The following is a 27564-nucleotide window of genomic DNA, read 5'->3' on the forward strand; positions in this document are numbered from 1 at the left end:
CCGAAGTCGGCTGGTTTGTGAAGGCCAAGAAAAGGGTGATCTTTGTGAAAGTTGAGTCTTAAGGAAGGTACAATATTTTACTGACGACAGAACATTTTGGGTGGAGAGGACTTGCAGATACACAAGCTTGAGAGACTGAGAAAGACGGTGTGGTTAAAATCCAGGAAGAGAAAGCTCCAGGGTTCTTGAGTAGATGAAGTCCTTAGGTATTATTACTTATCTCAGTTGACACAATCTCATTTAAAACTTGGGGTGGGGTGGGGTGGGGAGAGAGAGGGAGAGAGGGAGGGAATGCATCACTGCCTTTGGGGCTCTTTTCCTAGTACCTTCAAGCCACAAACTGCATGGGAATTGCTTGTGTGCCCCCTTACCTTCTATCCAGGGATAGAAGCATGGTCTGTAAGGGGGGGTGGCGGCTGGTGTGGACAAGCTTTGGGCTGCTCTGGCATGGCCTGGGGCCCCAAACCAGGGAGGAGCCCATCTTTCAGGAAACTGAGATGGCGACATAACGAGTGGCTATGATGTGTCTGCCTGATGTGTCTGCTCCTGTGATTCTGGGAGTCACAGAAAAAGCTCCATTGGCCTAGCACGCCACAGGAACTAATCCATGAATGTAACGCACAGCTTTGCATTAGGCAATAATGAGCACTTTTTCTAACAATGGGATTAGAAATAGGAACTTGCCTCCACAGGTGGCATTCAAAGCAAAGTGCTGATACTTTGCTTTGTAACCTGTTAAGGGCGCAGGTGTCCCCTCCCGCCCCAGCTGTGCTCTTTCAGCCTCTTAACACTTCATCTTTCCTGTCCCTGCAGCAAGCTTGGCTTCCTGCCTCTGGTCCTCTTTCATTAGCTCACCCTCTGCACCCCTGCCGGATAATCCTCAGATGGACCAAGTCCCTTCTCTGCTTCAGATCCTGCAAAAGATTTTCCTTACCCTCAGGATAAATCCAGGCTCTTTGCAGACTCTAAGTGCCTTACAGATCGGATGGCCTCTGCCCACGCCAGAGCTGCTAGCCCGTCTCCATCAGCAAATAGTCCTCCCTTGGCTTGGGGCGCCTGCCTTCCTCCCTTCGCCAGAGCAACCTCCCCCTGTAAGAGTCCCTTCCCATGCGGCCTCCTGCTCATTTTTGTCCTGATAGTTTATCAGCACTTACCCTCCCTCCCTACTTTTCCCTGAACTGCCTCACAGGGCTTTGCAAAGGTGTCTGGAACATAGGAGATTCCTAAGAAGTGAGTAATTTAAATGAATGGAAGAGCCTGAAACTTGATTGACATGCTTCCCTTTAATCCAGAAAATTCTAATAAGCTTTCTGTATATCCTCCAGTTTATCTCCAGTCTGTCTTTTCTCTGTTAGCTGCCTCTGACAGCTTCACATTATGTCACACTCAGAGTCATTCACAAATATTTGTTAACTGCATGAAGTCCGTTTCCTCATTATATTTATCATTTAAACTCAGGCCATAAAAAGATGCAGTAGTGATTTTGAATTTTTAGTGATTGCTATGAACAACCTGGATCTCAAACTACTGCCTGGGTACCACCAACAGGGAACCACTGTATTAGTTTTTTAATTTGATTTGTTTTAATTATTTTATTGGCATATTAGTTAATTTACAGCGTTGTATTAGTTTCAAGTGTACAGCAGAGTAATTCAGTTATACATATGTATCTATGCTTTTTTATATTCTTTTCCACTATAAGTTATTACAAGATATTGAGTATAATTTTCTGTGCTATACGGTAGGTCCTTTGTTTTTTTTTTGTATTTTTTTGTTTGGCCATGCCCACAGCCAGGATCTCAGAGCATCAAGCTGGGAGAGCTGCTGCAGTGACAACGCCGAATCCTTAACCCACTGATCCGCAAGGGAACTCCCCTACATTTGTTTTCTTTGTGAGTCTGCTTCTGTTTTGTAAATAAGTTCGTTTGTATCCTTTTTCGAGATTCAGAACCACTGTTTTATATGCTTGAGGAAACACCGGGGCATCTCCCTTGCATTTCTCTAGGTTTGGTTTCCTTGCTTAACATCTCACAAAATACTAATCATAAAAATACAGTTCACTTTAGGAGTTCTCTTGTGATGCAGCAGGTTAAGGATCCAGCATCGTCACTGCATTGGCTCAGGTTCCTGCTGTGGCTCGGGTGCAGTCCCTGGCCTGGGAACTTCCACATGCCTCTGGCTTGGCCAAAAAATAATTCACTTTAATTTTCTGTTTAATGTCTTTCTTCCCCACTAGACTATAAACTCTGAGAGCTCCGTCTTGCTCGCCACCCCACTCCACCTCTCCATCCCTGGTGCCTGGTATAATGCTCAGAACTTACTAGGCCACCATGTCTTTGTAAATGAAAATACAGCCATAGCATGTTTTCCGTATCACTTTGTGTAAGGGCATATGACCGCCAGTATTTGTGTTGCTATCAAGTTGGATAAGGAGATAACATTAAAAATCATGCTTTCAGCTGTATAGAGTCTTTACAAAGACTTTCTGCATGTGTAAATTTTAATACAAGTATAATAGACACAATTTACAAATTATAAAGACATTTAAGCGTTTGTTTTCTTAAGACTTAAGCACAATTTATATCTCCTTCATCAAACAGTCTTTAGCTTAAATTACCCACTCCTTGAAAATAAATTCCTTTGATGCCTCTAGCTTTTAATTCCATTTTAAAAATGAGGGTTTATCAAGTACATGTTTGTTCTAATTTTAAACATTTAAAATAGCAGGATTTTATATGATCCTTTTGAATAAATGAATCTTACTAGTAAAAACTATACTCTTTCAATGAGGAGTATTTTTTTTTTTTTAACACGTGCATTATTAATTCAGGTCAGTAGTTTTGTTTACAGTTTAACTGCTCCAAGTGAATCCTTGGTGGGAAGGTAACCTCTATTTTTCTTGTGTAAGTTTTCAGGCCATATAGTTGCCTTGGTAACATCATAGCTGCACATCCCGATAACAGCTGGTTTACATTTCTGTAGTCAGCCTCTCATTTTCTTCTATCCTGTTAAACAAAAATAACAGCCTCCTAAAATTGTCTTCCTAAGACAGGAAAATAAAAATTATCAGATTCTCACACCAAGGAATACTCAGGCTGCTTTTAATTAGCCAGACTACTTCATAGATGAGATGTATCAATCCACTTCATTTATCTCATGCACTTTAGGAAGTAATATGAGCTATGATTGGGGATGAGATATGTTGATTAAAAATAGGTAAGTATTTAATTACAGCGCTGTGAAATTTCTACTTGTAGGTGTGAACATCAGTAGTCATGTAACAGTTTACCAGAAAATAATAGATAGCCATACTTTGCTTTTTTGGCCGTTCCTGCAGCATGCAGAAGTTCCCGGGCCATGGATTAAACTCACACCACAGCTGTAACCAGAGCCACAGCGGTGACAATGCCAGATCCTTAACCCACTGAGCTGTAAGGGAACTCCAACACATGGCTTTTAATTCTACCTGTGGAGGAAAATTTCCATCTCTAATCCCTTTTGTTAACAGAGGGTAGGTATTTTTTTCCTGGAGACCACTCCTTCAATACCTGGGAACCAGGTGGCTGCAGAGTCAGCGTGGAAAGGTATGATACGGTAGCTTACAGGAAGAGCACAGTTCTTTTCTCTTCCCCGTATCTACAACCTTTGCAATATGACTTTGCAGCTCCTCCATCATTAAATGTCTTTTTTCCCCTCTTCCCTTGAGTCTGAACCAGACTTGTGATTTGCTTAGGCCAGTAGAATGCCACAAGAGTGATGCTGTGCCAAATCTGAGTATCTAAGGAGCTTCTGCTCATTCTTAAAAGTTCTACACTCTCAAAGCATCTACCCCCAAAGTGGGATTATTGTGTCTCTTTCTCCCTGATCCTTATTCCTCTCACTTCTTTTTCTCATCTTGTTGTGCTACCTATTACCTTCAGTACAGTGGGGAATAGATGGTGTCTGTGGTCATCTGTCTTGTTCTGTTTTCAGGGAATTGATTCAGAGCTTTACCACTGTGGTTGATGTGCAATTCAGAATTTTCAGTATCTGCCCCTCATGAGATGTATGGGTTGGGATGCTTTAATCTCTCTTTCTGTCATTTAACAGTGGGAACACTAAAACAGTGGCTTCCTACAGAAGATGAGGGGAAGGTGGAGATGGCCTCTGATGTCGAGGTAGATGGAGAACCAGAACCAAGATCTGACGATGATGATGATACGTAAGTAGGTCATACCCAATGCCTAAAGGAAGCACTGAGTATAGTAAAAATTGTAAAAAGTTAAAATGCTGTTGTTGAAGCATGGAAGATAGATGGCCTCAGAGACTCAGCTAAAGAGACCAAGTTTCCCATATTCATGGGTTTGTCCTTGGGCTCCCTGTGTTTCCAGTGGCATATGGAGGGTCCCAGGCTAGGAGTCGAGTCGGACCGATAGCCACCAGCCTATGCCAGAGCCACAGCAATGTGGGATCCGAGCTGAGTCTGCAACCTACACCACAGCTCACAGCAATGCTGGATCCTTAACCCACTGAGCGAGGCCAGGGATCGAACCTCTGTCTTCATGGATGCTAGTCAGATTGATTAACACTGAGCCACAATGGGAACGCCAGGAAAACAATTTTATTCATAGCCTTAGCCATTTAAAAAATTTAGGCTATTAGCATTGTATTGATTTGGAGAAATTAGTCTTTTATTTGTAACATGATTCAAGAATATTTTCCCCAGTTTTTTGTTTGCTTTTTTATTTTAATTACAGTGACTTGTGTCATGTAGAAATTTCTTTTTTTTTTTTTTTTTTTTTTTTTTTTTTGTCTTTTGTCTTTTGTTGTTGTTGTTGTTGCTATTTCTTGGGCCGCTCCCGCGGCATATGGAGGTTCCCAGGCTAGGGGTTAAATCGGAGCTGTAGCCACCGGCCTACGCCAGAGCCACAGCAACGTGGGATCCGAGCCGCGTCTGCAACCTACACCACAGCTCACGGCAACGCTGGATCGTTAACCCACTGAGCAAGGGCAGGGACCGAACCCGCAACCTCATGGTTCCTAGTCGGATTTGTTAACCACTGCGCCACGACGGGAACTCCTCTTATTTTTATCTGGTTGTATTTATCAATTATTTCATATAAAATGATACTAGATTTTTTTAGTATTTTATGACTCAGTTTTTATTTAGTTAATTTTGTTCATCTTGAACTTCACTCGTACTGCAAAGTGTGGCTCCAACTTACTTTTTTCCCAAAATAACTCCTTAATTATTACTGAAAGTCTTTATTTTGCTACCAATTTGAAGTGCCATTTTGTGACATACTATATACTTTTATATGTATTTGCATCCAATTCCTATTTGCTCTAGTCTAATTATTATAAACATATTGTTTATTATATGGGTTATTGTTTTGCAGGGTTTTCCTTTTTTCAAGATTTTCCTGTCTAGTCTTTTTTTTTTTTTTTTTTTGTCTTTTTGTTGTTGTTGTTGTTGTTGCTATTTCTTGGGCCGCTCCCGCGGCATATGGAGGTTCCCAGGCTAGGGGTTGAATCGGAGCTGTAGCCACCAGCCTACGCCAGAGCCACAGCAACGTGGGATCCGAGCCGCGTCTGCAACCTACACCACAGCTCACGGCAACGCTGGATCGTTAACCCACTGAGCAAGGGCAGGGACCGAACCCGCAACCTCATGGTTCCTAGTCGGATTTGTTAACCACTGCGCCACGACGGGAACTCCTTTCCTGTCTAGTCTTACTTGTTTTTCTATGAACATTAGAATCAACCTGTCTAGGAGTTCCCATCATGGTGCAGTGGAAATGAATTTGACTAGGAACCATGAGGTTGTAGGTTCGATCCCTGGCCTCGCTCAGTGGGTTAGGATCCAGCGTTGCCGTGAGCTGTGGTGTAGGCTGGCAGCTACAGCTCCGATTGGACCCCTAGCCTGGGAACCTCCAAATGCTGCAGGTGTGGCCCTGAAAGGCAAAAATAAACAAATAAATAAAAATTTTAAATTGTTGGAATTCTCACCTAACAAACAAAAAAAGAATCAACCTGTCTAGCAAATAAAAGAGGGAAGGAAGGAAAGAAGGAAGGGAGGGAAGAAACAAGGAAGGAGAGAATTTTCTCAACCTTCTTCCTTTTTCTCCTGGTCTCTATTATTGTTGATGTGCAATCTGCTATCACCTAATTGTTTTTCCTTTCTAGATATGTTCACTCTCTCCCTAGAGCTTTCACAATTTACTTTTTCTCTTTTCATTCTTCTGTTTCACTACGCTGTCTACGTAAGGACTGGTCTTTTACCCTGCTTGGTTCACTTTCTTTAAGTTCTGAAAAATTTTCCCCTACTATTTCTCCAAATATTGCTTTTCTTTTTTTTATTACTCAAATGAATTTATCACATCTGTAGTTGTATAATGATCATAACAATCTGATTTCACAGGATTTCCATCCCACAGCCCAAGCACATTCCCCCACCCCCCAAACTGTCTCCTCCGGAGACCATAAGTTTTTCAGTGTCTGTGAGTCACCATCTGTTCTGCATAGAAGTTCCGTCTGTCCTTTTTTCAGATTCCACATGTCAGTGAAAGCATTTGATGTTGGTGTCTCATTGTATGGCTGACTTCACTTAGCATGATAGTTTCTAGGTCCATCCATGTTGCTAAAAATGCTGGTATTTCGTTCTTTTGATGGCTGAGTAATATTCCATTGTGTATATGTACCACATATTCTGGATCTACTCCTCTATCGATGGACATTTAGGTTGTTTCCATGTCTTGGCTATTGTAAATAGTGCTGCAGTGAACACTGGAGTACATGTGTCTTTGTGAGTCATGGTTTTCTCTGGATAGATGCCCAGGAGTGGGATTGCTGGATCAAATGGTAGTTCTATGTTTTAGTTTTCTGAGGAATCTCCATACTGCTTTCCACAGTGGTTGCACCAATTTATAATCCCACCAACAGTGTACTAATGTTTCTTTTTCTTCACACCCTCTCTAGCACTTACTGTTTGTAGACTTTTGGATGATGGCCATTCTGGCTGGTGTAAGGTGGTACTTCATCGTGGTTTTGATTTGCATTTCTCTAATAATGAGTGATGCTGAACATCTTTTCATGTGTTTCTCGGCCATCTGTATGTCTTCTTTGGAGAACTGTCTGTTTAGATCTTCTGCCCATATTTGGATGGGGTTGTTTGTTTTTTTGATATGGAGCTGCAGAAGTTGTTTATAAATTTTGGAGATTAATCCCTTGTCAGTCGATTCATTTGCAAAGATTTTCTCCCATTCTGTGGGTTGTCTTTTTTTTTTTTTTTGTCTTTTTGCTATTTCTTGGGCCGCTCCCGCGGCATATGGAGGTTCCCAGGCTAGGGGTCGAATCGGAGCTGTAGCCGCCGGCCTACGCCAGAGCCACAGCAACGTGGGATCCGAGCCGCGTCTGCAGCCTATACCACAGCTCACGGCAACGCCGGATCATTAACCCACTGAGCAAGGACAGGGACCGAACCTGCAACCTCATGGTTCCTAGTCGGATTCATTAACCACTGCGCCAGGACGGGAACTCCTGTGGGTTGTCTTTTTGTGTTGTTTAGGGTTTCCTTTGCTGTGCAGAAACTTTGAAGTTTGATTAGGTCCCATTTGTTTATTTTTCTTTTTATTGTCAATACTCTGATAGGTGGATCTGAGAAGATGTTGCTGTTGTTTATGTCAGAGAGTATTTGGCCTATGTTTTCCTCTAGGAGTTTGATAGTGTCTGGTCTTATATCTAGGTCTTTAAGCCATTTGCAGTTTATTTTTGTGTATAGTGTTAGTGTTCTAATTTCATTCTTTTCCATGTGGCTGTCCAGTTTTCTCAGCACCACTTACTGAACAAGCTGTCCTTTCTCCATTGTATAGTCTTGCTTCCTTTGTCATAGATTAGTTGGCTGTAAGTGCATGGGTTGAATTCTGGGTTTTCTATCCTGTTCCACTGATCTATATGTCTGTCTTTGTGCCAGTACCATGCAGTTTTGACGACTGTTGCTTTGTAGTAGAGTCTGAAGTCCGGGAGCCTGATTCCTCCAGTTCCATTTTTCTTTTTCAGGATGTCTTTGGCTATTCTGGGTCTTTTGTACTTCCAAACAAACTTTAAAATATTTTGTTCAAGTTCTGTGAAAAATGTCCTTGGTAATTTGGTAGGGATTGCACTGAATCTCTAGATCACCTTGGGTAGTATAGTCATTTTGATAATATTAACTCTTCCAATCCACAAGCATGGTATATTTTTCCATCTATTTGTGTCATCTTTGATTTCTTTCATCAGTGGCTTGTAGTCTTCAGAGTACAGGTCTTTTGTTTCTTTAGGTAGGTTTACTTCTAGGTATTTTATTCTTTTGGATGTGATGGTAAACAGGATTGCTTCCCTAATTTCCTTTTCTGCTTTTTCATTGTTAGTATATAGAAACGCTATCGATTTCTGTGTATTGATTTTGTATCCTGCAACTTTGCCAAATTCGTGGATAAACTGTAACAGTTTTCTGGTAGAGTCTTTAGGATTCTTTAGGTATAGTATCATGTCATCTGCAAATAGCGATAGTTTTACTTCTTCCTTTCCAATTTGGATTCCTTTTATTTCTTTTACTTCTCTGATTGCTGTGGCTAGGACTTCCAGAACTATGTTGAAGAGTAGTGGGGAGAGCGGACATCCTTGTCTTGTTCCTGATCTCAGCGGAAATTCTTTCCGCTTTTCACCATTGAGAATGATGTTCGCTGTGGGTTTGTCGTACATGGCCTTTATCATGTTGAGGTAGGTTCCCGTTATGCCCACTTTCTGAAGGGTTTTTATCAGAAATGGGTGTTTGATTTTGTCAAAGGCTTTTCCCGCGTCTATTGAGAGGATCATATGGTTTTTATTCAATACTGCTTTTCTTATTCCTTCCAATTAGCTATATTTTGGAGCCTCTCAATCCGTTCCCAGTAACACTTAATTGTACTTTCATATTTTATATTCTTTGTTTCAATCTAGGTGAATCCATGAATTCTCTTCTCCCCTCTTCTTTTAAACCTAAGAGGAGACGGGTATGAGTAAGTATAATAAAGATGGTGGAACACGAGTCCAACTGGACCAAATACCGATTCTCCCCACGTATCATCCTTAGGAAAACCAGGCTGATATGATAAACAATTTATTACCTGGGTGAAAAAGCAACTTTGGTATGGCTCAAGTAGGGGTGTGACATGAGAAGGGACACTAATTTTCACATGTATTCACCAGTGTTTTGATATCATAAAGTTGCAGTTTACTGTTCATTATTTCAGAAATTTTGAAGAGTCTGAAGATGAGCTAAGAAATGAAGTGCTAGAATCCCTGGAAAAACTCACGACGTCCAAAGAGGCAGAAAAAAGAGAAGAAGTTTCTGGTTCTTCTAAGGATAATGAAAACTTAAGAGAGGGGACAGGCATGCAGAAATATGCAGAATTAAACAAAGGTTTGGAGAATATTTCTACTCTATCTGATGACAAACTTTGTGTTGCAGAAGATGACCATGGAACTCCAACCACCAGTCAGAATATACAAGTGTGATTATTGAACTTTTTCTTAAGTAATAAGTTAGTGTCTATTACCTAGTGTCTTTTCAGATACAAGTCACAAATATTCATTTATTGTAAGAGTTGTCCAGTAATCTCTAGGCTTAGTAGTTTTTCCTCTCAATTTAGACAATAGGACTAACTTTTGAGTGTAGAAATGAATATTTTTGCTTTGACATTTTTATTTTATTATTTTTTAAAATTTTTTATCTTGTCTCTTTTAGGGCCGCACCCATGGCACATGGAGGTTCCCAGGCTAGGGGTCTAATCGGGGCTGTAGCTGCCGCCCTACACCACAGCCACAGCAACGTGGGATCCAAGCCGTCTGTGACCTACACCACAGCTCACAGCAACACCAGATCCTTAACCCACTGAGTGAGGGCAGGGTTCGAACCCACATCCTCATGGTTCCTAGTCAGATTTGTTAACCACTGAGCCAGGAAGGGATCTCTGCTTTGACATTTTCATTAAGAAATCTTTCAGATAATCTATGTGGCTGCCAAAGTAATGTGGCTCCTCCCACCCCCAGCACCTACTCCCAAAGATGTGAATATATTTTTACCTGGCAAGGGTTTAAGGTTGCAGGTGGAATTAAGGTTGCTAATCAGCTGACCTTAAAATAGGGAGGTATCTTCCATCATTCGGGTAGGCTCAATGTAAGCACAAGAGTCTTGGCAAGTGGAAGGGGGCAGAAGAGGGAACCAGAGAGGTGGCAGCTGAGAGGGATTTAGCCTGATGCTGCTGGCTTTGAAGATGGAGGAAGCGGCCACAAGCTAAAGAATGCAGGCAGCCTCTAGGAGCTGGGAAAGGCAAGGAAATGGATCCTCTCCAAAGCCTGCAGAGGGAATGCAGCAGTGCCCACGCCTTGATGTTAAGCTGGTGAAATGCACTTCAGGCTTCTGACCTACGGAACTGTAAGAGAACACATTTTGTTGTTTGAACTAAGTTTGTGGTCATTTGTTGTTATCGATGGAACACTAATATTCAAACTCGTTTAAAATAATGAATCTGTTACCTTACAAAATTGTGATTTTTGAAACTTCTTAGGATATACTGAATATGATTTTTGAAGCTGATGTTGCCATTTACAGGAGTAAGGTAATTAAGCAAGGAGAGGAACAGGCATGTCAATTTTGTACCAAATAATCACTTTATTATGTTTCATTGAATTATTTTCTAATAGTTTCAAATGTATAGGTTATAAACTTCTTGAAGGCAGGGACTATATCTGGTCTTTATTTCAAATGATGGTCTTATACATAATGCTCAGCTCAGTGCCAGAAATGCGTCTTAATTGAATAATACTAGTAACATTCCCTTATTAAGACTGTAGGCTCTCTGAGGCAGGAAACTAGACTGATACTTTTTTCTATTAATTATCCCAGTGCTGAATGTGTGCCTGGAGCTTAGCAAATATTCATTGATTTATTTTATCTGCTGCTATGAAGGACAGAGTAGTTATAGTTTGGCCTGAAATATCTGCTCCATAATGAAAACAAAAGTGAAGTGGCACGTTGATGCACTGCTGAACCAAGAAAGCAAAGATGAGGAGATGGTCTGCCTCGTACTGAGACTTGGTACAATTTTATTCAATGTGGGGAACACGAGTATCAGGATTTCCCTATCTGGGGCGTGTCCAATCTTTTTTTTTTTTCTTCTTTTTTTTCGGTCTTTTTAGGGCCACACCCACGGCATATAGAGATTCCCAGGCTAAGGGTCACATCAGAGCTATAGCCGCTGGCCTACACCACAGCCACAGCCACGCTGGATCCTTAACCCACTGAGCGAGGCCAGGGCTCAAACCCGAATCCTCATGGATACTAGTCAGATTTGTTACTGCTGAGCCATGATGGGAACTCCGGGATGTGCCCAGTCTTTTATGTCTTTATTTTCCTGATGATGTCTGAGGGTCTGTCCTTTCAACTTGGTATACAGAGTACATTCTACTCTTCGAGGGCTCAGTATGGTCCCATCACGAGGCTGAGGGTATCTAACAATTTTTCACCATTGTGTTAATTTCAGACTAGGTAACATGTGACTCTGAGGAACTGAAGCATCTTTAATTTTACAGCTCTTTCAGTGGTCAGTGTATATATGTTTAGTTTACTTTCAGGACAGTATCTGGTTCACACATATTGAATCTGCTGGTGTCTTCAGGTAATCCTCATTCTGAAAAGTATTCGAAAGCATGGACAATGAAACATGGTTCCTGAAAATCCCAAAGATCCAAAGGCCAGTCAGTTATATGCAGGAAAGGAAAAAAAAGGATGACTGTTTAAGGTCAATGTTTAAGGATAAACATGTCAGGTTTGCTCCAAGGACAAGATGCTTGGCTAAAATCTCTCTTAGGTAAGAGCCATCCATCCTTACCATTCATTCCAAGATTTTGAGTCCCCTGCTGTACGTGAGAAAGCATTCACTGTGATTAAGTATGTTTATCTGCAAAGTTTTTCAACCTGCTTCAGCCTGATTCATCTTACCCATCTTATACTCAGCATGACCTAAATCATGTTCCTGAGGCACAGTTCTGATGACTTTACTCTGGTTCTGGCTTGGCTGCATCTGTTCAGGTGAAACTATTGGTTAGAACTGCATTTGTGTTTTCAGAATAAATTGTGTTAGAGAGATGGTGTGTTCTTGGTAATTGTGTATGATAGCTATCAACTTGATCATTCTGTAAATGGTACTAGGAGGTGTATCAACCCTTAACTCCCTTCCAAGTGTCTTGTAATATTTACATAAGGATTCAAGTGAGCACCCGGCACTAGAGTATTGGAACTCATGCTTCTCCAAAGCCAAGGGCGCTTTAATTGGGGAGTGGGGAGGGACGAGGACAAGCGTTAGCAGAGGAGAGGGAGAGGGAGAGTCACTTACAGGGCTATAATTTAATTCTAGTCATTTGCATAGCTTCTGGTTGTGGTTTAATGAAAGTGACTTTTTCATTGTACCCATTGACAGATTTAGCAGACACTTTTACTAGTTTATTCATGTTATAGTTTTGGCATTCAGGGTACATTTACACAATTAAACACAAATATTCTGAAAGCACTGATAATCACACTGGCCCCTATCTCATAATTTTGTCTAGAAGATGACTTTGTAAAATACCCTAAAAAGTATTAAAGTGTATGAAACCCTGCAGTGTTTTATATGTCTCAAATATTCATTTAAAAAAATCTATTAAACTTGACAGCCTATCCTTCTTGGGTACAAGAGGCAAGACAGTTTTGTTTTGCTTAAAAAAAATTTTTTTTTTCTTTAAAAGAAATTCTTCACCTGTGGCACTTGGCAATATTAGTAGATAATGAATAATTCAGAACTAGGAGACTACATGAGGGTTATAAAGACATCACACTGGGAAAAGTAGGATAATAACACTTCTTTAGATTATATTTAGATTCAAATACATTACAAAGGACACGTAGTTTATTCTGCACAAGTGGAAATAAGAATGTGAATCACCACTGCTGTGGGTTCAAAACTGCATGTTTGGACCACGCAAAAGCAAAGTCGTACAGGAATTAAGTCACTTAGGACTCCAGGAAGACGGAAGCTGAGATGCTGCTCTGACACTCTTCACGGCATCGGGGATTAAGAAACAAACATTTAATATCACATTAGGAACATATATGCAAATTATATTTTCCAATGACATGTTTGTGATAAAATCATTCTGAAGAAACGAGCTTAAAAATGTTTTGTGGGTATGACTGGGTCATTTTGCTACACAGCAGAAATTGACAGAACACTGTAAATTATATTTTAATAAAAAAATTTTTAAATGTTTTGTGGAATTTCAGAATCCTTTCTTCCTTTAGTACACCTGTCACTTTTGCTCTATTTCAATTTATCTTAGTCCCATGGTTTTCTCTGGGAGGATGGAGAGGCTGAATGGGCAATGGTTTGACTCTTACCTCAACGACTAGCTGTAAGATAAGAAAAAGCACTGGGCTGGGAGTTAGAAGGCCAAGGTAGTGATCCCGATTTTATTATTAAATAGCTTTGTGATACTGGCAGAATTAAAGTTCTTTTAAGTTATTCTAGTCTGTAAAGCTGAAAATAAGAGAAAATTGAACTAGAGAATTTGTAGAGCTCCTTCTAGCTCCAATTTCCACCAGTATCTCTTTTCTAAATTGAATAATTTCCAAAACAAAGCTGTGCTGGTGAGTCACAACATCCTGGGACTCTATTTTGCTGCTTTTTGATCTGATGAATCAACAATGTAATGGGAACCAAACAATGAGGTTGGCTGGCTCCATGAATGCAAAAGAGGAGACTGGAGAGGAAAAATACACCTCTTTCACATGCCTCTAACACAAAGATGCAATCACACTGTGAGTGAGGTCCCACCGAACTAAAAGGAACTGACCACGTAGGCAGGGAACACGCAAAGTTGTAAGTCTCCATAGCCATACCTGCACATGAAAATGTTTACGTTTCCATGCTAGTTATTCAGGATAGAAGGCCTGTTAAATGATACTGATACCTAGATACTGGCTTAGTAACCGAGAATCTACATCAGGTTGTAAAGCACTGATAAAGATAGGATTCCAGAAGGCATCTACTTTATATTGTTACTTTTAATTAAAGTAACTTTTATAATTTTCAAAGTACTTTCACATACTTTCCATGTTCCATGTTTTCACTACAACTATGAAAGGCAGTGAGGCCAGCCATTAGCATCTCCAGATTACAGAGAAAGGAGCTGAGACTCAGACCGATTAGGGAGCAGCGTTAGTGTCAAAACATCAGATGTCTGTAAGTGATGCTGCTGAGGTCAGGTCCAGCTGTTCCAACGGCCAGCCCAGGGCTCTTTCCAAAATGCCACCTCGTCTTACGACGCACGATGCTGATGATGGAGACCGTGTGGATGGATCCGCAGATTAGATCATCACTATGAGAAAAACAACTCAGCGGCATGTTGTGACTCAGACCACCTGAATGACTTAAAAAAGAGGACTTCCAGCCTCTGGGATGTGAAAATGTTAAGGGATAGTGAGAGGCCCATACACATGTCCTAACGGCACCAAAGAGAAAATTATTTTCACAAACATCTAGTTAGGGAGCCTGGTCTCCCCATGCCCTCGCACACCACGGAGCAATCACAGTTGGTCTGTCTCTGACTATATGCTTTTAGAACGTGATTAAGTCTGCTTAAAGTTTCTTTGCTTTTTTAAGAAGATCATTAGATGTATTCAAAAAGTTTATCCACAGTGTTAGATGCAAACTATTGCATTTGGCGTGGATAAGCAATGAGATCTTGCTGTATAGCACAGGGAACTGTATCTAGTTACTTGTGATGGAACATGATGGAGGATAATGTGAGAAAAAGAATAAATACGTGTGTGTGTGTATATATATGTATGACTGGGTCACTTTGCTGTACAGCAGAAATTGACAGAACACTGTAAAGCAACTATAATGGAAAAATAAAAACCTAAAAAAAAAAGAAAAAAAATTTTTCTAAAGTTTATCCACAATATTGTTTGAATTTAAATGTACCAGAATTTTCCTATGTTCCAAATATGTCAAAACAATTCAGAAGTACTAATCAATTATCAATCATTCATTTTCTTTCCAACATTTCCTTTTTTCTAACAGAAATTCTCAGATTTCCCTTGTGCTGCAGTGGATGAAGGATCTGACCCTGTGCTGTGGGTTCAATCCCAAGAAGTTCCACATGCTGTGGGTGAGGCAAAACAAACAAAAACAAACTCAAACTGAAATTCATTTCCTGATTTCTAAAGTAAAGTGATTTGACAAATAGAATTTGAAAAATATGGATTATATCAAAATTAAGATTGTTCATTTTTTTCTTTCAGACCCATATCTTTCAGGGTTGTTTTTGTTTTTTTCTTTGCCACACCAATGGCCTATGGAAGTTCCCAAGCCAGAGATAGGAATCCAAGCCACAGCTATGGCAACACTGGATCCTTAACCCACTTCACCAGGGTAGGAACTCCATATTTTTCAGAATTTGAGGCCAAACACTAATCTAAAATTGTGACACTTGAACTATATAAGGTACCTTTTCCATTGAGGTAATTTTACCTTTTCTCATTGAAATAAATACCTTGCTTATATACACACTGCTGAGGGCCTTGCTTAGACTAACTTTATCACAATAGGAAAGGAGTTTAGAAAAATATTAACATCCGAAGGTGTCTAACCATTTTATACAAAATACCTTTAAATGCGTACAGATGTGGCATCACTGAAACAGTTTCTCCACAGACGACAGGAATGTCACTTCAAACTCCTGATCGGAGAATCTGCTTACAGATGCCCGGGCACTGTTTCTGATGTGGAGTCTCTTGTCTGCAGACATGGAAAGAATCTGGGCCATGGTCTCGGCGTAGCCTTCTTCCCCGTCAGCCAGAAATCCAGTGCACGCGCCTTCGTGAGGCACGACGATGTCCAGCTTCGGGCCCCCTGAATTGTGGGCAAGAACAATTGTGCCAGCTGCCATACACTCCACAATTCCTGAGAAAGAAACAGAAGCTGGGTTGTCTTTGAAGTCTTTGAATGTGTTCATAAGAACGAGGATGCGCAGAACCCTTTATAAATTTGAAGAGACTCATGATCAATTTAAGGAAATGTTGGTATGTCTACAAATCTACTCATTTACCGTCCCCGGGACGAAGTAAAATAACTGCAAGTTTTTAGTTTTCAAATCTTCACAATAATGCTGCTTTATTCTTTATTAAAACAGACAGAAGAAACGTCTATAAAAATAGATACACTGCAGATAACAAAGAAGACTAGAGAATGTTATTAGCAAGATAATAGATAATTAATAGATATGGAAAGATAAAAGGAGGAGCTCTCCTGTGGCACAGTGGGTTAAGCAGCTGGTCTTGTCACTACAGCGGCTTGGGTCTCTACTGTCATGCGGGTTGGATCCCTGAACTTCCATATAGTGCAGGGGCAGCTAAAAATAAAAGGAGTAAAAAAGATAGCAAAAACAAACTTTTAAGAGTTCAAACCACACATGAGGAGAAAAAAGGAAAAAAGTAAGCCACTTTAGTGAGACATACTAAGTAAGGCTCGTGCTTATGTTACTGCCTGGATTTCTGGCAAATCTGAGACAATGTGTGCTAAATTGAACTACAGGAAAGTTTTGATTCGTTTCTGTCAAGTGAGGATATAAATTATTCTAGCCAGCCTTTCTTACCCATGTTTTTAAGAACTAAGCCTTTCAGAAATGATTTAGTGGACTGTTTTCTTACTTCTCCAAAGGACCGTACCAAGCTGACATCATCCTAGACACACAGGAGAGAAGTTAAATCATTACAACTGTGTCTTCAACACTGGTGAAACCTCTACAGAACAGAAGTTTTTGTTTATTTTTTGTCTGTTTAGGGCTGCACCCGTGGCATGTGGAGGTTCCCAGGCTAGTGGTCGAACTGGAGCTACAGCTGCCGGCCTACACCACAGCCACAGCAACACCAGATCCAAGCAACGTCTGCGACCTACACCACAGCTCATGGCAACGCTGGATCCTTAACCCACTGAGCGAGGCCAAGGATGGAACCTGTGTCCTCGTGGATGCTAGTCAGATTCGTTGCCAATGAGCCACAAGGGGGACTCCAGAAAAGATTTTTCTTTGCTCGTGCTTTAATTTGAACTCTTATTTGAAAAATACGGATTATATCATAATGTTCTGCTCAAGGAAGGTTACCATTCCTTCTGTACTTTCTTAGAGACCTCAGCTTCATCAACTTTATCCTCTCCCTCCAGAATCTTTCACTTCTCCTTCTCTACCAGCCCCTTCCTATCAGCATTTAACCAAGTTCAAATTCATAAGAACAAGGTAACTGAGAGTGTGCGTGCATATATACACACTTCTCCCTGGGTCACAAGTCCTCCCCAGCCTTTGTCTCTCCTTCCATCACACAAACTCAAGGCAAGTGTGATTTGCACTCACAAATCCACTTGCTCATCTGCACTTAGGGCTCCCCTCGCCACCCCGTGCCCCTTGCACCCCCTCCTCCACTAACACTGCTCGCTGACCACGCCCTCACCTGGCCCAGCAGCTGGGCAGCAGCACTGGAATCTCTTGCTCTTTCCCTTCTTCCCTAAACCCACCCACCCTTTGGTTTCCATGGCGATGCTCTGGCTGCTTTTCCTCCTCTTCTCCTTCCCTGGCTCCTCTTCTGCCAACTTCTGACCTGTCACTGCTCTTGGCACTTTGCGCTGTGGGCCTCCTCTCTACAGACTCTCCTTCGGCCGTGTGTCCACGTCCTCGGGGCTGCGGAACCACCAGGACAAGGACACCTGCTCCGTCTGTATTTCCAGACCAGGCCCCTCTCCTTACTTCCGACTCACATATATGATGCCTGCTGGACACACATGCACACGTCCCTCAGCCAGTTCCTACTCCACACGCTTGAAACTCGGCTCATCATCGGCCTCTGCTCTTGGCTGCCTCTCTGGGTGAAAGCGGTCACCATTCACACAGCCACCCACGGGGAACACCTGAGGCCATGCCAAGAATGAGTACATAATAAAAGAACCAAAAGCAGTACTGTAAGGAGCCCAAACGTAGGTGAGGCTTCTCGGCCTTTGGTGCCCAAGAGAATCACCTGAGGTGCTTTACTGAGACACTTCCACCCGGAGGTGCTGATTTGGTCCCTCGGTGGCACCAGGATAAGGCCCAGGAATCTCTACCAGCATGTAGGTGGGGCCGAGTGGGGAGAGAAATGTGGCAATTAAGCCAGGGCTGCCGGGATCAGACTCTGGGCTCTTCCTCTTACTGTGTGACTGAACTTAGCGAGTTCTAAACCTCTCGGTGCCTGAGTTTATAAAAGAGAAATAATAGTACCTATCGAGTAAATTTCTAGAGAGGGTTAAATGAGGTAATACTTGTAAAGCCCTTGAGCGTGACCCCCACACAGTGAGTGGCCAATAAATACTAGTTATTATTTTTGATTATATGTCTTACAGGGTCTCAAATGAGGAAAGCACACTTGGTGGACACAGGGAAGAGAAGGACGATGTGATGAAAGCTTCTAGAATATAAGCATTTTACCAAAACCACCTAAAATATATCTCTCGTGGCACCAAAACAAGTTGTTGACAGGACAAACTCACCAATCCCAAAATGCTCGTTCCACATGGTATGCAGACCAATGGTTGCTTCAGACAAGTAATTCTTTAATTCATCGAATGGAATGTTGATTTTAAATTCCACATCTTTGTGGACGCCTAGATCCTCAGAAAGCCTCCGCAGCTGGTTCACCCGAAGTTCATCATCTTGGTTCCGACAGCCTCCAATGAGGACAAGTTTAAGTGGAAGAAGTGACGCAGCCTCCTTCTTACTCAGCAATTTAGCAAAGGCTCTGATCTGCAAAGGATGGTTCTTCTCGGGCCTGAACTGGCCAATGGAAACCAGCATGTGTCCTGAGGTCGTCTTCTTGTCCTGTAAGGGAATGTCTAGAAATGTCTGCACGTCGCAAGGTGGGTAAACAACGTGAGTTCGATCCCCAGCCTTCCACAGGGAGAGGATATGGTTTAGCGTCCAAGAGGAATTGACCATGACAACGTCACTGCAAGAACCAACAAGCCCATATACGCAGGCGAATAAGTGGTAGTAGATGAGCTTGACTTGGCTGAGAAAAGGGTTCCTGGTAATGAAGGCCGCGTTGTTAAATCCCACGTGCTGATTCTTCACTACGGAGAGCATGTCAGTGCTGATGGTGGGATAATGAACATAGCTTCCCACGCGGCAACCGCCTAGATACTTAAACAGAGGGAGCGTGAAAGCGTAGCCCATCGAATCGATGTAAATGTCAGGAACACACTGCATCAGGGCTTCCCAGCCAAGAAAAATGGACCCCAGACTCTGGCCCAGCAGCGTGAAATGGGGATAGAGTGACGCTTCCACGAGGTAGCGCTTCCTCAAGAAAAGAAACTTCACTGGGTGAGTTAATCTGATGTTAAATCTTCTGAAAGCACCGTCCAGTATCTGTTGACCGCTGACATCGGCATCACCAGTGTAAACAACATAAACGGCTTCAGGATACCTAAAGCCGAACAGACCGGTGAAGAGTTCTTTAGTTAAAATCAAGCAAAACGTTGTGGACAGTTATTTCCTCACAATCGTAAAGAAGCTTATTTTTTAGACTAAAAAAAATGTTTTCCGCTGTTTTTTTTTTTTTTTTTACTGACCTCACTCTTCCCCAAGTCTTCCAACTGCCCGGCAACTAGAATGTTACTCCTCTAAATGGGACTTCTGGCTCTTTGCCCTTCCCTCCACTAAGAGTTTTGCACACAGCAGCCATCAGCAAAATTGCTGATTTATAAATGAGACATTTTCAAGAAATATTCATTTCAACAACTTTCTTAGTATTAAAAAATGGCAATGAAATATTAATAAAATACTCATAAATAGGATTTAAAATTCACTAAAGTTACCTTTAGATAGGATAAGGAATGCTAAGGCATTATGTGTTTTTAATCTGATAAATGCAAAAAAGGTTTTAAGAGGTGGATGTTGTCCCTGCACCACGATTAGATATAAACATAATGGAAATATGGAAAAGTACTTTCTTATGTCATAATGCTTTGGCCTCATGCTGGTTGTGTTTATTCTCTGAATCGTAAAACATTTATTAAATATGGAGTGTGAGCTCCTAGGTTCTGGGGGAATAAAAGATGAGGGAGAGTCTTTATTCTCAAGGAACTCCGTCCAGTAAGAAGACAGACACGTAAACAAATGGCATGCTGTGTACTGATGAAGAGCCCAGGGTGCCATGAAGTCTAAAGGATGAGCATCTAACTGCTCCTTCCCAGCCCCGTTCCCAGCAACGAGACTGACTCTTTTCTAAAAAAAATTTATTCTTTTAGGGCCACCCCTCAGAATAGGGAAATTCCCAGGCTAGGGGTTAAATCAGAGCTGTAGCTGCTGGCCTACGCCACAGCCAACAGCAACTCAGGATCCGAGCTGAGTTTGTGACAGCTCACGGCACCGCCAGATCCTTAACCTGAGTGGGGCCAGGGTCTGAACCTGTGTCCTCATGGATACTAGTCAGGTTTGTTACCGTGAGCCACGATGGGAACTCCTAGATTGAGCCTTTTAAAATGTAAAAGGATTGTCATCTCTGGCAGCTTAAAGATGGCCACGTAGTCTTTGACACTTTTCCCATTGAGAGGTAAAATCTATGTCCCCTCCCCTGGAGTAAGAGTGGACTCTGTGACTGCCTTTACAAACAGAACGTGGCAAAAGTGACATCATGCCAGTTGCTGGACCCAGGCTCTTCTACTTCTACTCTTTCCCCAGCTGTAGGGGAAGGAGTCCTGCTATCCGGAGACCGACATGCTGTGTGCAAGCCCAAGCTGGTCGCGGAGGCTGCTTGGTGACAGAGAGGCCTGACCAGCCTCTGCTCCTCCAGTCATCCCAGCCCAGGAACCAGATCTGTGCGTGAAGAAGCCTGCCAATGATCCAGGCCCAGCTGCCAACTAACTGCGAGCATGAAGGATTCCAAGCAGGGCCCCGTCCACTCCCAAACTCTGAGAAGCAATACTTGCTTTAAGCCACTCATTTGGGGTGGTTTATTACGCAGCGATAGATGAGCACAATAGCACCTCTCTGTTTAAACCCTCACACGGTTTTCTACAGCACCTGGAATAAAGTCTAGACTCCTCGCCCTGCTCACTCAAGCCCTTCCTCCCTCTGGAATGCCCCCTTCCACTCGCCCCTCGCCCAGCAGGGTTCCGCCAAACTGCATTCCTTTCACTTCCTCTGCTTTCAATTCTCTTCTTTCACCATCACTATCTTTTCAGAGCGTGGGCAGCAGAGCATAGGGCTTAGAACACGGGTTCTAGTAGTTCAGTTCCTGGTTAGGTTGTGGTGAGGACTGAGTTGGCTGACACACCGGAAACACTTCAAACCACACCTGGCACACAGGGAGAGCTCGGCTACTTTTGTCACTCAGATTCCTGTTGGGCTGTTTCCTCAGAGACCATCCCTGTTTCCTCCATCTAAGGGATGGGGTCCCTCTCATAGGAACCTACTTGAATTTCTCAGACCACACCTCTCACCATTTGCTATTTTTCTTCTCTGTTTATTATCTTGCCTCTTAACTAAATTCTGAGGTCTCATGAGAAGGACTAGATATGTCTCTGGTTCACCATTTAATCTCAACTTCTTAGAACAGTGCTTGATGTACAGTAGGTCCCCCGCCCGCCCGCCCGTTACAGCCTGACTGCATGGTAAGTGGACTGTCGCTTATGCTGAGTCAGGAAAGACTTGCAGGAATGAGCTGAAGAGAAAAAGGTTATTTTAGGAAAAAGAAGGAACAGTAGATGGAACAGCAAGGAATCTTGAGAGGGCATGATGCTTCTAGGTCAGCATGCTGGAGCAAAGTATGTGTGAGGGGAAGGGGAGGCACGAGAAACAACACGTGGCGGGAGCAAGTTGAGGAAGTATCTCCCTGGGAGTTCCCTTGGTAGCTCAGGGGTTAACGAACCGGACTGGTATCTGTGAGGACACAGGTTCGATCCCTGGCCTTGCTCAGTGGGTTAAGGATCTGGACTTGCCATGAGCTGTGGTGCAGGTCAAGGACACGGCTCAGATCCCGTGTTGCTGTGACTGCGGCACAGGCAGCAGCTACAGCTCCGATTTGACCCCTAGCCTGGGAACCTCCATATGCCGCAGATGCGGCCCTAAAAAGACAACAAATAAAAAATAAAAATAAAAATAGAGTATCTTCCATGGCATACCAATTATATGAAATTTTCTTTTCTTGCCCATGAGTGAGAGGAGTAAAAGGCTGCTGGGGAGTATGTTACAGACATCATGAAACTTTCCCACTGTCCTTAAGAGCTTGGTAACCTCGAGCGACAAGGCCAGTGCACAGAGTTATGAGAAGGAAAGAACAATAATGGTCTAGGGCAGGGAGGGCTTCAAGGGAGGGGGAATTAAGCTGGGACTTAAGAAAACTCTGAGTTTAGGCAGTTACAGGAGACGGCAGAGAATATACAGCGACGGTGGCTGGGAGCAGGATGGGCCAAGAATGTAGAAATGGAGAGCTAAGGGCACTGCATGTGAGGACTCTGCAACCAATGAAGGGCATGTGCCAAGAAGGAGGATCACCATGGAAGGGGCAACATGGGCTCCATCCTGGCCCAGCACAGTGGGTTAAGGATCCAATATTGGAGTTCCCATCATGGCTCAGTGGAAACAAATCTGACTAGTATCCATGAGGATGTGGGTTCGATCCCTGGTCTCTCTCAGTGGGTGAAGGATCTGGCATTGCCTTGGGCTGTAGTATAGGTCGCAGATGTGGCTCAGATCCCACGTGGCTGTGGCTGTGGCATAGGCTGGTGGCTACAGCTCTCATTTGACCCTTAGCCTGGGAACTTCCATATGCCGCAGGTATGGCCCTAAAAAGACAAATAAATAAATAAATAAATAAACAAAAGGGATCTGATTTGCCACAGCGGCAGCCAAGGTCAAAGCTGCAGCTCAGGTTCACTCCCTGGCCTGGGAATTTTCATATATTATGGGTGTGGCAAAAAAAAAAAAATACATATATATATGTATATGTGTATCCCTGGCTATGAATAAGGTAGTAGAGAAAGATACATTCTGGGCAATGACTTTCTAAAACTAGTAATAATATACTAAATTAGCTAAGAAAGATGCATACCTACTTTTTCTGTAGAGCCCTTAAGGCACACCATAAAACTCTTTCTCCTCCTCCACCAGCATTGCAGTATGGATGGAAAAATGCAATCACCATTTGACTCTTCCCAGTTTTGCTAGTTGATGCCAACTTTTTCTTTTGCCGTAGCAGCAGTCTGATTCCCCAAAGGACAATGAGCAAACACACAGATAAAGTTCCACATACCATTAACCCAGGGAAGAATAATGAATACAAAAACCTGAAACGAGAGTGGAAGGGTGAAAGTGGATACAATGCCCACTAAAAAAAGGAATGGCTACACATTAAAGCCAACTTTCACAAAAATCACTTTAGATACTAGTAGCAAAGGTAGAAAATTTTTATAGCTTGTGAGTCTGCAAACAAAATACTCAATTATTAAAATCCTAATGTTGGAGTTCCCAGCTGGCCTAGTGGTTAAGGAGCCGGCATTGTCACTGCTGTGGTACAGGTTCGATCCCTGGCCCGGGAGCTCCCACATGCCAAGGGTGCTGGGGAAATTCTAAAATGCTTCAAACACTTTCAAATATTTCAAATATATTCTGACAAAACATTTAATGTCAAAAGTGCTAGTCCCCTATTCCCCAGCAAGCTAAAAGCAAGTTAGTAATTCAATATACTTTTAAAAAATCAGCACTAAAAATCAATGCTGAGGAGTTCTTGTTGTGACTCAGAGGGTTTAGAACCCGATATAGTGTCTATAAGGATTCAGGTTTGACTTCTGGCCTTGCTCAGTGAGTTAAGGATCTTGTGCTACTGCAAGCTGTGGTGTAGGTCACAGGTGTGGCCTGGACCCACTACTTGTGTCTGTAGTGTAGGCTGGCAGCTACAGCTCCAACTCGACCCCCCCTGCCTCTGCCATAGGCAAGGCCATTAAAAAAAAAAAAAGTTAAGCCCCCCTTTCTCCTAATTCGGTATTTGTATTAAGGGATTAAAATAAATTTGATTATTAACCTAAACAAGATATGATTGGGAATAGTATCTGACCCTCAAAATGACAATATGTAACCCAAAGAAATCTATTTTCTGAATGGTCAATTAAATAGTTAAAAGTTTGGCAGAGTTCCCGTCGTGGCGCCATGGTTAACAAATCGGACTAGGCACCATGAGATTGTGGGTTCCATCCCAGGCCTCGCTCAGTGGGTTAAGGATCCGGCGTTGCCGTGAGCTGTGGTGTAGGTTGCAGACATGGCTCAGATCCCACATGGCTGTGGCTGTGGCATAGGCTGATGGCTACAGCCGTCATTCGACCCCTAGCCTGGGAACCTCCATATGCCGAGGGAGCGGCCCCAGAAAAGGCAAAAAAGACAAAAACAAACAAACAAAAAGTTTGGCAAGATCCTAAAGCATTTTTATGCTTTTGCTTCCCCTCAAGTAGAACAATTTGTTTTTCTTTTGACCGTGGTGTGCAGCAGCTTGATGTGGGATCTTAGTTCCTAGACCATGGATGGAACCCAGGCCACAGAGGTGAAATCGACAAGTCCTAATCATTAGGCCACCAGGGAATTCCCTAAGACGGTTTTTGAGGTAAGTGGAAGGGAATTTAGATTTTTCCAATTCTGCTCTGAGTTCTGCATCTGATCTGTTTACATGCCTTCCCTATATGCCTCTCAATTAGATGCCCCAAACCCACTACTGTTCTACTTCCTGCATGTAGACAGATTCACTCCCACAGTCACTGCTGCAAGGTTCTCTATTACTGCCAGGTCCACTGAAGCTCTGCAAAGGCAAGAACCCAGCCCTGTTCACCACCATATCCCAACTCTTAGCATCATACCTGGCCGGGGAGGGAGCCAGTAAATATTTGTTGACCGAATACAAATTTTATTACCTCCTCAGATGTCTCTTAAATTGTATTATTTGCTAAAGATACGGTTTTCTCATTGGGTTGGCTAATATAGGTGGTCCCTAACAGTTTTTTTTAATACACTGCCTACTCTTCATAAAGATTTGAGGGACCTTATAAGACATAAAAGCAATAAAATGCTGAAACAAATAGTGAAAGGTCAAGACTAGGGAAAGTATGTTGAAGGATGAAGAGGGGAAGGGGGTGGAGGGTACAGATATGCAGGTTCCAAATTTGTACATACAGTGAACAGTAGACTGGGTTAGGGCTGCTTAGTGACCAAAGCAAATATATTTTGTGTAGTTACATAGTTTTCATTGTCCATGTAGAAAACATGCAAACTCTAGAGAGGAATAAATATTTTACTGATATTTAGTTTTGAAATAAACTTCTTTCTCACATGGGATTTCCTATTGTGAACCGTACATTACTTGATCATTTGACCTCAGGATACCTTTATACTCTCAAAAAACACTAAGAATCCCATACTGTTTTTGCTTACCTCAGGTTTCTCAGTGGCTAATCAAGAAGAGGATTCAACACAAACTTATTTTTTCTTTTTACCGCTGCTCTTGCAGCATATGGAAGTTCCCGGGCCAGGGGTCAACCGGAGCTGGAGGCCGGATCCCTAACCGAGGTCAGGGATGGAACCCACCTCCTCACAGAGACAACATCGGGTCCTTAATCCTCTGAGCCACAACTGGGAACTCTTCACCTTAAGCTTGATATTTAAATGACATATATTAACAACGACAGTTTTGGTGAGTGAAATAGGAGAGACTGGACACGAGAAGGAAGATCTGGTTTCTTCTTTACCAAAACCAGCACGATTGATTGGAAAACGACTCGTGGCTCAATCATAAAGGAAAATGAGGAATGCATACGAATAATTTAGGACGGACTAACGGGAGGGTGGATAAGGGAAAGAAAACGCTGAAGCAGGAGTGGTGGTGGTGGAGGGAGGGAATCGAGCCCTCAGCCAGCAGTGGGGCAATAAAAGAAAGCGCGGTAAATTGAGCTTTCAACCCAGCCTGCTCGAGTCTATCCACAACACCACAAAAGAAGAGGAAACGTTCGCTGGCCTTGAGAAAACAGCCTAGATTCGTGACAAGAAAAACTCTTCCCCGAAAACTTGAGTTGCACCAAAAGGACAAATACCAGTAAGATACAGAAAACGCCTGTGAGCGCAAACCAGCAGCTCCTCACCTGAATAACTCGTATAAGCACCAACCCCTTTCGGCGGCCGCCATCTTCCACCGACCCCCGAACTCCGGAAGCGTTTCTTCGTTCCTCTTCTCTATTGGCTCCTGAGGAAGCTTGCGGTGCTCCCCCGCCCGCACGGGGCCGATCGTGCGTTTCAATTGGTTGCTGGTAGTAGCTTCCCACGGCCTTTCAGCCAGTAGAATCTCCCGGGGAGTGGACAAGTTTTCGGCGTGGCTCACACCAGGCCCCGCCCCTTAGGCGGAGCCACAGGGAGAGTTGTGCATGGGGAGGGCGTGGCCTGTGATGGACAGCCAGCACTCCCGCCCCCGGCCCCCTCCCCCACTGGAGGCCCCCGTTCGGGCGCCCCCGCCCCCAGTTCAGATCCCGCCGCCAGTTGGAAACCAATGGGAGGCTCTTCCGCTTCTCAGATCGATTTTCCAGGTGCGGAGTCCACTCCCGCAGCTGCTCGGCGTTTCGGACCCGCTGCGCCCAGGAGTCAGGGGAGAGCCCGAGAAGGAGCTGCGCAAAGCCGACCCTGCACCGGCCCTCGCCACGCCGCACCTTCCCCGCCGGTGGTGGGGGAACCTTGGGATCTGCATCTCTGGCTCGGGTCTACGCAGTTCGCCCTTTCTTTCCTCTACGGCACACGCCAGAGGCTGAAGACCGAGGCCGGAGCGCATCGGGCGGAGAGGTAGCGGAGCCCTGGGACAGGGGATGGGCCACCCGGCCGTGGTCCCGGCTCTGCCGAGGACACTTGGACACAGGCAGGCCCGGGTGTGGGTGAGGGTCCCCGGGCAACCCTCCGCTCTAGTGCTCATCCCTGCCGCCCCTCAGGGCCAGGGATGCGGTGGCGCGCAACTTTGAATCAGCCGGTGGGGTTAGGGCTGCTGATTGCCGGTCCGAAATACAGGAGTCGGTTCGGTTTAGATCCAAATCACGAGGGTGCCATCCTCGCCGCGCTCCTCTTCCCCCTGGGTTTTAACACCGCACCTTTCCTCCCCTGACCAGGTGACCTTGGGCTCTGGGCCGCGTCACAGAAGACATTAAATTAGTTCCTCCAGGAGATGAAGCCTGAGCGGGAGAGCCAAATTACAGATCGAGAAGAGGCCAGTCAGAGAGTGAGTTTCTTTCTCCGGGCGTTGTGCGCGCACACCTGCCTGGCCTAGGGGACCGTCCACGCCCACCTGCGGTCCTTTCGCCGCTCCTGGGTGTGCGTGGGGAAGGCTGGGCGCGTGGTTTGTTAGAACACCATTTAGGAAGGGCATACCATTAACTGCTTTTTAGGAACAGCGTAAAACACTTTTCTGTTCGTCTGCTGTTAAGGACT

General features: G+C 43.5%; 2 protein-coding genes across 7 annotated transcripts in view; one reads left to right on the plus strand and one right to left on the minus strand.

The window, feature by feature from the left end:
• The window catches only part of NEK5 (NIMA related kinase 5), a 63169-nt gene extending 51018 nt beyond the window's left edge, over positions 1–12151 (plus strand). For all 3 annotated transcript variants that reach the window (XM_005668386.3, XM_013980483.2, XM_021065294.1), the window contains 2 exons: positions 4090–4201; positions 9252–12151. In XM_005668386.3, coding sequence (XP_005668443.2) covers positions 4090–4201; positions 9252–9516 — 377 coding nt within the window. In that variant the 3' untranslated portion in view covers positions 9517–12151. The remainder of the gene's footprint in view (positions 1–4089; positions 4202–9251) is intronic.
• On the minus strand, positions 1267–26367 carry ALG11 (ALG11, alpha-1,2-mannosyltransferase). Of its 4 annotated transcripts, none has more exons than XM_005668385.3 (5): positions 26241–26367; positions 23178–23408; positions 18615–19546; positions 15709–16004; positions 1267–3005 (listed from the first exon to the last, which is right to left on the minus strand). In XM_005668385.3, exons 1-4 carry the CDS (start codon positions 26282–26284, stop codon positions 15733–15735), a joined length of 1479 nt encoding a protein of 492 aa, XP_005668442.1. In that variant the 5' UTR covers positions 26285–26367; the 3' UTR covers positions 1267–3005; positions 15709–15732. The 4 variants fall into 4 exon arrangements, with proteins under 4 accessions (XP_005668442.1, XP_001927131.1, XP_013835939.1 ...); XM_001927096.4 differs by lacking the exon at positions 1267–3005 and adding an exon at positions 8383–8997; XM_013980485.2 differs by lacking the exon at positions 1267–3005 and having other exon boundaries at positions 12426–16004.

This window comes from Sus scrofa, chromosome 11 (genome assembly GCF_000003025.6).
Source record: "Sus scrofa isolate TJ Tabasco breed Duroc chromosome 11, Sscrofa11.1, whole genome shotgun sequence".
Classification (NCBI taxonomy): Eukaryota; Metazoa; Chordata; class Mammalia; order Artiodactyla; family Suidae; genus Sus; species Sus scrofa.

Excerpts from the sequence above, each read along its gene's own strand:
- ALG11 (XM_005668385.3), bottom strand. The coding sequence starts at position 26,284 with ATGGCGGCCGCCGAAAGGGGTTGGTGCTTATACGAGTTATTCAG. Across the intron at positions 23,409-26,240 it reads TGCTTATACGAGTTATTCAG|GTTTTTGTATTCATTATTCT; the intron begins GTGAGGAGCTGC and ends CTCTCGTTTCAG. Across the intron at positions 19,547-23,177 it reads TTAAGGGCTCTACAGAAAAA|GTATCCTGAAGCCGTTTATG; the intron begins GTAGGTATGCAT and ends GTTCGGCTTTAG.